This window comes from Puma concolor, chromosome C1, assembly GCF_028749965.1.
Source record: "Puma concolor isolate L17-30 chromosome C1, mPumCon1.1.hap2, whole genome shotgun sequence".
NCBI lineage: Eukaryota > Metazoa > Chordata > Mammalia > Carnivora > Felidae > Puma > Puma concolor.
The window spans coordinates 16,197,147-16,209,552 of record NC_141674.1 but is presented as its reverse complement, the minus strand read 5'-3'; the positions used below and the strand labels follow the sequence as shown (position 1 = coordinate 16,209,552).

General features: G+C 52.1%; 1 protein-coding gene across 1 annotated transcript; it reads right to left on the bottom strand.

Annotated features, from left to right (window-relative positions):
- Positions 1-6,338: 6,338 nt before the first annotated feature.
- On the bottom strand, positions 6,339-12,141 carry LOC112862179 (chymotrypsin-like elastase family member 3B). Its single transcript, XM_086715973.1, has 8 exons — positions 12,010-12,141; positions 10,946-11,031; positions 9,954-10,051; positions 9,700-9,834; positions 8,402-8,538; positions 7,882-8,024; positions 7,100-7,252; positions 6,339-6,420 (listed from the first exon to the last, which is right to left on the bottom strand). Exons 1-8 carry the CDS (start codon positions 12,050-12,052, stop codon positions 6,403-6,405), a joined length of 813 nt encoding a protein of 270 aa, XP_086572099.1. The 5' UTR covers positions 12,053-12,141; the 3' UTR covers positions 6,339-6,402.
- Between the last annotated feature and the right edge of the window lie 265 nt (positions 12,142-12,406).

Sequence of the window (12,406 nt, the reverse complement as noted above, 5' to 3'; positions counted from 1 at the left end):
TTAGAAGTGAAGGGGGGGGGATAGGGTAGAGGGGGTCTCTCTAGGGCCCGGTGGTGCTTCGTAGCTCCATGGTTTTAACCCGTGGTGGGCTTTGGGCCTTCTTCAATCCTCAGGCCTTCCTACCGCGTGGAGCTGTGGGTACTGCCTAGGCAGCCTCTCGGCTGCTGGGAAGTTCTCTGCTTCTCTGAGCCCCAGTTTGCCCAGCTGCAAAATGAAAAGAAGTTGAAACGGGAATTGAGACACTCCAGGAGCCGGCCCGCAGCTGACTCAGCGCCCCACCCTGAGGTTACACCCTTGACTCTTTGCACCACCCAGAGGAAAGAAACCAACATAGAGGGCTGGGTGGCTGCTGTTTGGAAACCGCGATCCTGTGTGGCGTCCCGTGCAATCACTCCACGTGAGGCGGTGGGCACAGTCTAATAAGTACCCCTGCGTCCGTGGACCCAGACAGAAGTGGGCATGTGCCACGTGGGTTTGTCTTTCTGTCCAGGGGAAGATCCTGTGTATAGAAAGCTCGGTCTCAGCCCTGTGTCCCTCTTCCCCCCCCCAAGACTTTCCAATTGCTGACGGTTAAGAATTGAAGTTTTGAAGTCACACTTAGCTGGTTTGAGTCTGGGTTTAGCCTGGAGTTGAGTCGGGGGCACACATGTTAAAATAGCACAGCATGTAAGAGGAAGTGCAAAGATGCTAAGGCAGCCCTTCCACGTCGTCGGTCTTAACCCTGAAGGGGAAGGGACTTGGCCAAGGACAAGGCACTCAGGTGGCCCAGCCGGCTCTCCTCCCATTTGCCCTATCCAAATGGGACATGCTAGGGAATTAAGAGGGGCACTCCAGGGGCGCCTGGGTGGCGCAGTCGGTTAAGCGTCCGACTTCAGCCAGGTCACGATCTCGCGGTCCGGGAGTTCGAGCCCCGCGTCGGGCTCTGGGCTGATGGCTCAGAGCCTGGAGCCTGTTTCCGATTCTGTGTCTCCCTCTCTCTCTGCCCCTCCCCCGTTCATGCTCTGTCTCTCTCTGTCCCAAAAATAAATAAACGTTGAAAAAAAAATTAAAAAAAAAAAGTTTCTTTAATGTAAAAAAATTAAAAAAAAAAAAAAAAAAGAGGGGCACTCCAAAGACCCCTCCCGGGTTATCACCACCTCCCAACCCTCTCTACCCCTCTCCCTAAACTCTCACACCCCCCACCTCACCCCACTCCCAACCAATGTCGCTGGGGAAGAGAAGATGTGCCTTTTGTCTACACTGCCACTGCTGGTTAGTAACCCCCTAGATTGCCAGGTTCTCCAGCTGGTGGTTGGATAACCAGGCTCCTTGCTATGGCCCCACCCCTACCTCCACCACTGTGGACCCTTCCCCCACTCACCCCTACAGGGTAGTTTCCACGTTTCACTCCCTCTCAGCCTTGGTTTCCCCATCTATAAAATGAGAGGGTTGGACTACATTAAAGACTTCCAGTTGTACACCCCACCCCATCCCATTCTTAGGTTCCCCGGGGAATGCTTCAGGAAACTGCTGGGGTGCAGTGGGGGTAGGGGATGGTTTAAGTCCCAGAGCAGCTCCGATTTTAAAGGTTTATAAATTTATATGAAAAGTTTATATGTTGTGGCTCCGTGTAAGATTATTGTATCACTCAGGATAAAATGTAAACTTTGCACTTTGCCCCACATTCCTCATCTTTCCCCATCCTCCTGTTCACTCACTGCTCCAGGCACAGTGGCCTTGTAATTATTTTGCAAACCCAGGAAGTTCATCGTCACCTCTTTGGTGACTCTGCTCGTGGGGCTCTTTCCTGACATCTGTTCATCAAGGATCCAGTTCAGATGTTGCCTCTCTCGAGCAACCTTTGCTGTCCCCCCTCTTCTAAAGGCACCCATGCAATCCCTTTATAGCCTGTCAATCTGTATTGTTATTATCTGTTTATTTTCTATTTCGCCCACTAGGCAGTGGCCACAAGGCCAAAGACCTTGACCGTCCTGTCCCCATGTCTCCAGCACCTGAAGCTGAGCATAGGCCGGGTGGACATCTGTTGAATGACTCAATGAGTGAGTGAATGAACAGAGAAGGCTTGAATTTTATGATAAAGCCAGCCTGGTGAAGACCACCAGGGACACAGGTATAGTTTAACAAAGTTAAGTTTATTGACTTCATGCCACAAGCATCCAGAGAAACCATGGGGTGTCTCATGAAAGAAAGGAAGAAACAGGGTTATTATTGTAGGATTTGGGGGAACTTTGGAATTTAGGTGAAATTGAAACGAAGCAGTGTTGACAGGCTCAAGGCAAACTTGGTCTTGTAGAAAGAGGTTAACATCTAGCTTGAGACCAGAAGTGGATTCATAGCTGTGTTTCCTTGGACACTGCAAAGTTAAGATAAATATGGACCGTTGTGTCCGAAACCTCTTGTCTGAAGCTCTGCACCTGGGGTGGTAATCCACGCTGCTTCTCTGTGTCAAATCTGGCTCTGACCCACTAGACAAGGGTGGGATTCTTCACCTCACTGACCCGATCTCAAACAGCAAAGTTCCTCAAAACTATGTCTTTGGTGTTAATTGACAAAAGAAAGTTAGATTCACATTGGACAGGAATCTCTTGACGTCTCAATCATCTGGATGTGAGGGCCATCCAGGGCTCCAGTCTTCCCATCCCAAGGTGACCCCAGCCCCCTGGGCTCCGCATCACTCTGAGCCTTCATAAGAACACTGAGTTAAGCCTCCAGCCCCGCTTGGGTGTACCTGTCAGATTCCCAGCCAGACTCTGGGCACATCAAGGGCCTGGCCCAAGTTTGGGTCATCTTCTTCTGCCCATGCCTGCCACAGAATACCCAAAGGTGCTCAATCTATGCCCATTGAATCCAGCTGTTGGTAAGTCTAATGAATGTAAAGAAAAAGAAATGGAAGGAAGCATACCAAAATGATAGCGGTAGCTGTGTAACGGGTGTGGGAATGTGAGTGGTTTTTTTTTTAAATCTCCCAAAAGGGAAGTTCCTAACATGTAACCAAGATTAATATTATGAAAAAGGAAAAGAGAATGGCGTTGCTGACTCTTCTAAGAAAAATGTATTGACATTTGAATGAGTTTTGAATGAGAACAAAATTGTCGACACATTTTGATTAAAGAGAAGGGAACGCAGCACCGATCCTTTATATTTTCCGAGGGAATTCAAGTATTGACATTGTGCTTTTTCAGAAGGTGGGTTTTCCTCATGATTTAGAAAACACACACACACACACACACACACACACACACACACACACACAGAGTCGTTGGCATTGACACTCTAATCATTACTCAAAAAATTAAATTATTGGAGCGCCTAGGGTGGCTCGTCAGTTCAGCATCTTTTACTCTTGATTTTTGGCTCAGGTCATGATCTCATGGTTTGTGTGTGAGAGCCCTGTGTCGGGCTCTGTGCTTGACGGCATGGAGCCTGCTTGGGATTCTCTCCCTCCCTCTCTCCCTGCCCCTCCCCAGCTCACTTGTTTCTCTCTCTCTCTCTCTCTCTCTCTCAAAATCAATAAACATTTAAAAAATGATTGATTATATGGTTTTTAAAGGATTTGAATTGTCAAGACTTGGAGATTAAAAAAAGAGCATTAAATTATTGCTGAAACTGTTGGCACTTTTAGGCAAGATTTCCTAACTCCCCGTTGCCCACACATGAGAAGGGTGTCGGCAGTTCTCGGCCCCATCCTGAGGCGGGGTGGAGGGCCCGTGACGGCCTACTTCCCAGCCACAGAGTGGAATTTTCCAGGTCTGAATGCCCTTTGTCCTAAAACTACTTTGGAAAATTGTCCAAGGTCACGGAAGGACCCACTGGGAAGAAGTAGATACTCAGCTTTTGCGACTCTGTTGTGCCTTGACAGCATGTGACTATTACATATGTCACCTGGCGCCATCTGTCTGACTCGACACAAATGATCACCACATGCCCCACTTTGCACCATTTTCTCCCCTCCTCCCCCCACACCCCTGTGATGCTGAGGTCTCTTCCCTGCTTGACTCCCGTTCCTCCCTTGCCCTCACGCTGGCCTTGCCAGACCAGTTCTTAGGCTTTTGTGGGCGCTGGAGTGGGGGGGTAAGGGCTGGAGGAGGAGAGTTTCTGTGGGAAAGAACTCAGGGTCCAAGAGTGGGTACGGAGAAAAGCAGGGGAGGGAGGGCAGTTGTCATGTGTGGGGACCGTGGGCGGGAAGAGAAAAAAAAAGAAAGACAATTTTAAGAAGTACTGTTGATACAGTTACTGTGGAGAGCAACTTGGCGATTGGTTAAATTGAAAATGAGCACCCCCTCCCACCCAGTAATTCCATTTCCTGGAATATACCCTAGAGAAACTCTTGTACATTCGCACCTGGAGATTTGTCCAAGGACGTTTGCTGAAGCGCTGTTTGTAATCGTAAAAATTGGCCTTGCTGTAAATGTCCATCCGTGGGGGGGGGGGGGGAGGAGGATAATAGTGTTGTGCAATAGGATCCTCTTCAAGACCAGCAGCAATGAACTAGAAATATATAAATTAGCATGGGCCTCAAGAAATAATGTTGGTGGGTGGGGGAAGGGCATTAAGGAGGGCACTTGTTGGGACAAGCACTGGGTGTTACATGTGAGTGATAAATCGCTGAATTCTACTCCTGAAACCATTATTACACTGTGTGTTAACTAATTTGGATTTAAAAAGAGAAAGAAGGAAAGAAACAATGTCGGGTGAAAGCACCAAGTTGCAGAATAATATGTACAGCATGAAGCTATGCCTGTATTTTTAAAAACCAAACAATGCAGTACATTGTATATAGATATTATATGGTTGGTGAAAAATACGTAGCAACGTGGAGTGGAAGGAGCGGAAGGATAAATACCCAATTCATTTCATCAGTAAGGATAAGTTAGGTCAATGCCACTGTAACCAACACCCCAAATCTTAGTGGCCTGTAACCACGGAGTTTATTTCCTGCCTGTGCTGCATATCCGTCAGGGGTCACTGCAGGCTTTGCTCCACGTCTCCTCACTCTGGGACCAAGCTGACCTACAGCCACCAGCTGCCATGGCAGAGGGAAAGAGAGCTCAGCAAATCGTCCCACCTCTCAAAACCTCACCTCGGCCAGAGCAGGCCACATGGCCAAACCCACCTCCACAGGGGCAGGCGAGAACTAGCCCACCGTGGGCCCCAAAGGAAAAACAGTGCTAGCTAGAGGACGCATTATCACAGCCATGAGGATGATGTCCTCTGAGTACTCAGAGAACAATGAGTAACATTAAAGGGTACAAAGACTAATATTAAAAATTATAAATATGTGTCCTTGCTGGGCTCGTGTTTGCTTTCATGGCATTCAGGAGGAACACGAATAAAGGAATTCAGTTGTGTGTGTGTGTGTGTGTGTGTGTTTCTGAAAGTTTATGTATTTATTTTGAGAGAGAGAGAGTGGGGGAGGGACAGAGAGAGAGGAAGAGAGAGAGAATCCCAAGCAGGCTCCATGTTGACAGCAGAGAGCCCGATGTGGGGCTCAAACCCACACACCGTGAGATCATGCCTGAGACAAAGTCACATGCTGAACCGACTGAGCCCCCCCGGGCGCCCCAGAAATTCAGTTGTCTGTATGTTGCTCTGGGCTGCAGGGCAGCAGCCTTTCGGACCTCAGCACCTGCACACTGGGCTCCGACCCCACTTGTGGCATCGTGCGTGCTTCTGCGTGGGCTTCTGCAGCAAGGGCTCCCAAAGTTGTTTCACTCACATCTGAATCCCCACCTCTGCCCTTGCCGCCAAAACAGGTGCCTCGTAAATGTTTAATGAATGATTCTGATGTGCTCATTTCTATCTAAATAGTGAGCTGTTTCAAGGCAGGAACCATGTCGTCTTTCCCCCCTGAGCCCTCCTCAGGAGCAGGAGGATGGCTCCTGTTGAGGCCATGAATGCTTGTTGAGTGAGCGAATGAATGAATGAATGACCACAGCCCTCCTTTCCTAGCCCACAGCGGGAGAAGAGAACACGTGGCCCATGCCACTCCACCGTGGGCCCCCCAAGGGCCTGGCAAGTTCACTTTTTCTACCATGTTTTCATGCTGCATCGAAAAGCCAGTGTGTGGCTGTATAGGATGACCGACTTCTTGGGACTCTCCTCCTTTTACCACTGCAAGGTCTGTGCCCTGGGAACCCCCTCAGTCCAGGCAAACTGGGATGGCTGCTCACTCGACACGGCAACTCCTTTCTTCTCTCTGGGCCTCATTTTTTTTTTTTTTTTTTTCCCATTCTCAAATGAGAGGGTTGTATCTGGTCTTGACTCTACATAACAGATCTAAGATTTTAGGGACAGCCTGGAAGGGAACAGATGAGTCAAAGAAGGAAGAAAGACTCACGTTGGGGTTTTCTGAGAGATCTTTATTTTTTACAAAGAACGTGCATTGCCACCAAGGCCTCGGTTCTAGTGGCTTGACATGACCTAGAAAAAAAGCCATAGAAAAAGGGAGGAGATTCAGCATAGTCTAGTTAGGAGCACAGATTCTGAAGCCATATGGAACCGGGTTCAATTTCCAGCCATGCCACGATTAGCTGTGTGAGGAGGGTGTCTTGACCTCTCTGAGCCTCAGTGTTTTTGTCTGTATAATGGGAGTGATCTTAGTACTCATCTCATGGGGGGGTTGATGAAACGACTAACTAAGGATGTTTAAGTAGTTTATAAATGTTATCATGAACATTATTAGCCCTCCCTGACCACTCATTCCCAGATAAGGTTTGTGCTTTCACTGGGGCCTGAACATCCAGTCACAGCTCTCCCCACGTTTCATGATGATTGCTCATGTGATCATTTCTTCACCGCGAGCAGCCCTTTGACACATCACTCTATCTTTCAGGACAAGCAAAGACCTGTATCTCACAAACACTTGTTGAGATAAGGAAGTTCAGCTGTAGTTCAGAGCCACTGAGGTCCTTGGGGCCACACCAGAGCAGAGAACATCCCCCAAGCCCTCTGGAATGTGCCCAGGGGCCCCTCCACTCCTGACCTTCTGGGATCCTTTCAGCCCCTCCTCGGGATCTGCTGTCCCGGCTCAGCCCCGGCACCTCTCAACATCTCAGAAGAACCAGCATGGGGGCCCTCCTGCTCGGCCTGTCCCGCTCACCTCCTCGATCCAGTCATTGAAGGCCGAGACTCGTGTGAACACCGTGGGCTTCTTGAGGGTGTTGCAGCCGAAGGCAGAAACGAAGCTGGTCACACCGTGGACCTGCCAGGAGCCGTCTGCTGTGGGGCAGTTAAGGGGTCCTCCAGAGTCACCCTGGAATTGCCAGAGAGCGGTGGGGAGTTGAGCTGCCATGTGTGGGATTGAAGGAATTGGTTGTGGCTCTGGGGATTCTGAGAAACCCCTGTGTTACTTGACCTCTCCAAGCCCCAGTTGGCCTGTTTGTAACAGACTAACATCTGTCCTACCGGATCTTGTAGGAATTAAGCGAGATGATAAATATATGATCTTAGCACAACCCCTAGCAGAGAGAAAGCAATCAATAAAGGGTAGTTCCCATAGTATTACCACGATAGTTATAACAGTATTCATCCTCACTTATAACACAACGATAGTACTGATTTATCGTAACTTCAGGACCGCGGAGTTGAAGGTGCCTTTAGAGATCACGGTGTCAATATCCCTTACTGGGCTGATGGGGAAGCCTGAGGACCGGGTCAAGTGATTTGCCCCAGGTCAAGGCAGCGTGAGCTGGGATGGGAAGCCAGAGGCCAAGGTGGTGTGTCTGGCCCCCACTGACTTCCTCCAAGTCCTGCCTGGCCTGGAGGCTGAATGGGGAACGGGGCCAGCAGGTGGGATTCCGCCCCTCCCCCCCCCCCCCCCCCCCCCCCCCCCCGCAGATGGCGGAGAGATAGCCCCGGGCCCCGCAGTTCGAGCTGACTCACGTTGCAGCCGGAGAGGATGTCCCCACCCGCACACACCATGGTCTTCTTCACGGAGCTGCCCCACCAGTCCAACTTGGAGCAGTGGTCATAGTCGACCACGGGCAGCAGTGCCTGCTGCAGCTTGTCCGGGAGGGGACCACCAGCTGCGGGAGAGACCGCCCTCAGTGGGGTGGCATGGGCAGCAGGGCTGGGGCTGGGACCCGGGAGTCAGGGCTGGGAGCCCCCGGGTGGGGTGGGGGAGGTTGAGGGAGGCAACCCTTCCAGCCCGATGGGGACTCGCCTCCCACCAGAGGGTCCTGCCTGCTTTGTCCACCATAACACCCCCAGCACCTGGCACACAGGAGACGCTGAAAAATGCTCAGGTGAACACATTTGTGTTTGGGAGGATGGGGGGGGAGGGGGGAGGGGAAGGGGGGGAGGGGAGGTGCCCCCGAAGGAGGACAAGTGCAAGGATGTGTCGTGGTTGCCTTCGACCCCCGGCCCCCAGTCCCTGTGGCCGGTGGGAGGGGTCGGTACACACTGTGGAGCCGGCCCCAGCCGCTGATGTAGCAGGGAGCCCCGTTGGGCAGGATGTCACCAGCGGGAGGGAGGCAGGCGAGCTGGACCGCGCCTCCCAGCTGGGCGCTGCGCGACAGCTTGATGAGAGCGATGTCATTGCTGGGGAAGAGGAAAGAGTCAGGGGAGCCTGGTCCTCCAGCCGGACCAAGCCCCACCTCTCAGCCTTTGCAACAGAGAGTTCGCCTCCAGGATGCCCCCGCTGCTCCTTTTCCTCCAAATCACAGGCGTTCTTAGGGCTGAGCAACTTTAGGAGGCTCCCTGCCCCCCGCCCCCTGCTCCCGGCACCCATGCTGACCCTCGGCCTTCCTAGCTGTCCTTGGCTCTTATACTATGGTCCTTACACTTCAGCTGCACCAGGATCCCGGAGGGCTTGTTAAAACACGGGTTGCTGGGGCCCACCCCAGGGTTCTTGAGGCAGTGGGTCCGGGGGTGGGGCCCGAGGACTCACATTGCCAACAAGTTCCCAGGCGATGCTGATGGCCTGGGGACCACCCTTCAAGAACCCCTGTTCTGGGTCTTCCTCTGCTTGCTTGTCACTCGAATCATCGTACCTGGGGTCCCCTTTCCTCTCCGCGTACCGCAGGAGTCCCGTGAGGATGGGTCGAGGTCACGATCATCATGGCCCTTCTCTCCTACACCGCACTTTCAAGGGTTCTGCACCCTTCTTTGACCCTCACCAGAAAAATGCTGGGCCCCCCAGACACATGATTTTGTACGTGCTTGAGGGCCTTGGGAAGCCCTGCTTCAGTGTTCTCACCCGGTGACTGCCTCCCTGTCCTTCAAACCACTCAGGAAGCCAGGAAAGTCACCCTCAACATATGGTATAATTGAGGCCCAGAGAAGGGCAGTGACTTGCCCAAGGCACCCAGCAACTTAGTGCTGGAGGCTGACTCTGGGTCCAGTGCTCCTCCTTTTTCCCACAGTGCTGGGAACCCAGGCTGCACTGGACAAATGTCTGTCGAACGGAGGAACCCTTGGATTTGGGAGCGGGGGTGCCAGAGGAGATCTGGGTTCAAGCCAACTAGCCAAGTGGCCTCGGGGGAGTTCCTGGCCCTCCCTGAGCCCTGCTGTCCTTCCACAGGGAGAGGAGTTTCGGGGAGATGCTCCTTCAAGGCTCTCCTGGCTCTGACCCTCAGTGTGTGGGACGTGGGCCCAGGCTGCTGGACCCAGCCCCGCTGTCACTGGGGGTCTCTTCAGAATTATCTTTGGGTCACAGAGAGACCAGTAACCTCTGGGTCCCAGGCCTGAGAGTCCACTCACCCACAGGCTACGCAGTTGGGGTTCCAGAGTGGGTGCACGAAGAGGTCCCCAGCATTGATGGGGATCACCTGTTCGGAGCCTTCCTCCTCAGCCCGGTTATATTCGCCCAACACAACCTGGTAAGTCAAGGAGCTCCTGCCAGTGGAGGAGGTCAGGTCAGTCTGGGCCCGACTGGGCTCCTTCCCTCCCCTCCCACAGCTACGCACCACCTGCCCGGTTCTCATGCAGGGACAGGGGCAAGTAAAAACACTTACGAGATGCAGTGGCCCGCGGTCATGACCCAGTCGGGGGCGATAAGGCTGCCGCCACACGTGTGGTGGAAGGCTCCACTCTTCTCGTACTGCAGGGAGACCTGGTGACAAGGAGGGAGGAGCCTAAGTGGTCTGGGCCCTACAATGAGGGCTGATATCCATGACTGTATAGATTGTGCACTGGACAACTCTAGAGGGCATCACTCATGCAGAGTGGCCTCCTCCAGAAATGTGCAGTGTTCAACCCACATGACTGTATCATCTATGGCTGTTTTCATACCACAATGGCAGAGTTAAGTCACTGCAATAGAAACCACATGGCTGACAAAAGCTAAAATATTTTACTCCCTGGTCCTTCCCAGAACAAGTTAGCTGACGATGCTGTAGACCAATGCCATCCAAGAGAACTTTCTGTGACGGTGGGAATGTTCTCTGTCTCGGCTGTCCAACGTGGTAGCCGCTAGCCATATGTGGCCGTTGAGAATTTGAATGTGGCTAGCATGGAGCAGCTGAATTTTTAACATTGTTTAATTGTAATTAATTTAAAATTAAATAAAGACCTGTGGCTGGTGACTACCGTGTCACGGAAGCAGGTCTAGCCCTCTGTGCCTCACTGACCTCTCTAAAGCCCTTCCTTCCTTTAGTGCTCTCAGACCTTATAACCCTGCTGTGTAATTTGAGGAGTCTAGTAATGAGGACCCCAAAACCTCCATCCCTAAACACAGTGCCCGAAATTCCACTGTTAGTGCACCAACCCTTGGGCCAAACATTTCCTTCTCTCCAGATTTCACTATTAACATGCAAACAGCCCAGGGAGGGTCACAGGTTGGATGGGCAAGACTTCCACGCCGAGTGGACTGTCCAAGGGTTTCCTGGCCTTGGCGAGCTGCAGAGGTTACCGGAAGCAAAGCAGTGGGGTCGAGACCGAATGCCTTGCAATCAGAACAGAGTGCAGAGCCCACGGTGAGAAATAGCGCAGCTGGCATTGGTCTTACCTGCCAGGGCCAGCTGTAGGGGGCTGCGTCCTCACCGTTGACAACACGGGAGGAGGGCTGGTAGGAAGGTCGGCCACAGCCCGAGGCTGGAAAGGAGAGTGCAGGCATCAGTGAGCCAGAGAGTCCCCCAAAGCAAAGAGGCCCGGGTCCCGATTCTAGATGCACCACAAGCTGGCTGTGTGACCTGGTGTAAGTGCTTCCCCCTCTCTGGACCTCCATAGCCACCCATGAACAGTGAACATCTGGACTAGAATAGGGGCCTCCAGAGTCCCAGGAGTCTAGGGATGGAGATGTGACCTCCTTCCATGGCAGGATTGAAGGGGCTGATGCACTTAGAACAGTGCCTGGTGCCCAATGAACTCTTAAGAAGTGATAGCTTGTTGTCATGAAAAGTGGTGGCTTTGGAGTAAGACTCCCGGGTTCAAAATGCAGCTCTGCTCCTAGTTCTGGCGGGGGGGGGGGGTTCTTTACTTCTCTGAGGGTCCATCTGTAAAATGGGGATAATAACAGAACTGATCACACGAGCCTGTTGTAAGGCTTATGAGAGATAATATGATGAGAAAAAATCCTTAGCATTCTCCCTGGTATATAGTAAGCGCTCAATAAACATTATCTGTCATTATTACTGTCAGTCAAGGGAGGCAGCTTGGAGGAGGTGGCCCTGAGCTGGAATATAATATGGCAGAAAAGGCTAGACCACAGGATACGGAGTGGGGTTGGGGGAGGGAGAGGAGAGTTGGAGGGCTAAGCAGAGGAACAGAAATTCCAACCCAAGCAGTCTAACCACAGAGCCCAAACTCCTCATGACTAGACTTTTTTACTGTCCCCACTGATGAGTCCCACCACAGTGCTTTGGGTACACCAGTCTTTCTCCTGAGCTCATCTATCCATGGCTCCCCCTCCATTCTTCTGCCCCCCACCAAATTTGAAGCCCCTACAATCATACCCAGGTATAAGCGGAGACCCCCCCCTCCTGTGGAACCAGGTGTTGGGTTCATGAGACCCGAGGTGAGTGACAGATTTCAAAGGCTCCTAGCCCAGTGCAGCACAGGCTGGGGTCTTACCAAGGGCCACAAGTAGGAGGGAACTCAGCAGCCGGAGCATCATGAGGTCTGAGATGATAGGAAAGACACGCTTAGCCTGGGGGCTCTAATATAGGGCAGAAAGGATACGTGGGAGGAAGGGCAGATTGGGCCCCATTCCCAGAACAGGTGGTAGAACGTCAGCTCTCTCATGGTCCAAGGCCATGGCCCCCACCTGCTGCACATGGGGGAATGACAGCCAACAGCAAGACCAAATTTCCCTCCAACCTGTGGCCACACAGGTGGCATTGAATGGCCAGCTGATAACAGGGGAGGGAGGAAGGAAAGTACTCATCACAACAAGCCAACCTCTTCTAGGGAAGAATATGGGCTCTGGAACTGGTCAGACCTGGGTTCAAATCCCAGCTCTGCCACCTCC

Excerpts from the sequence above, each read along its gene's own strand:
- LOC112862179 (XM_086715973.1), bottom strand. The coding sequence starts at position 12,052 with ATGATGCTCCGGCTGCTGAGTTCCCTCCTACTTGTGGCCCTTG. Across the intron at positions 11,032-12,009 it reads CCTCCTACTTGTGGCCCTTG|CCTCGGGCTGTGGCCGACCT; the intron begins GTAAGACCCCAG and ends TCTCCTTTCCAG. Across the intron at positions 8,025-8,401 it reads CGGCTGGGGCCGGCTCCACA|CTGGTGGTCCCCTCCCGGAC; the intron begins GTGTGTACCGAC and ends TCTCTCCCGCAG.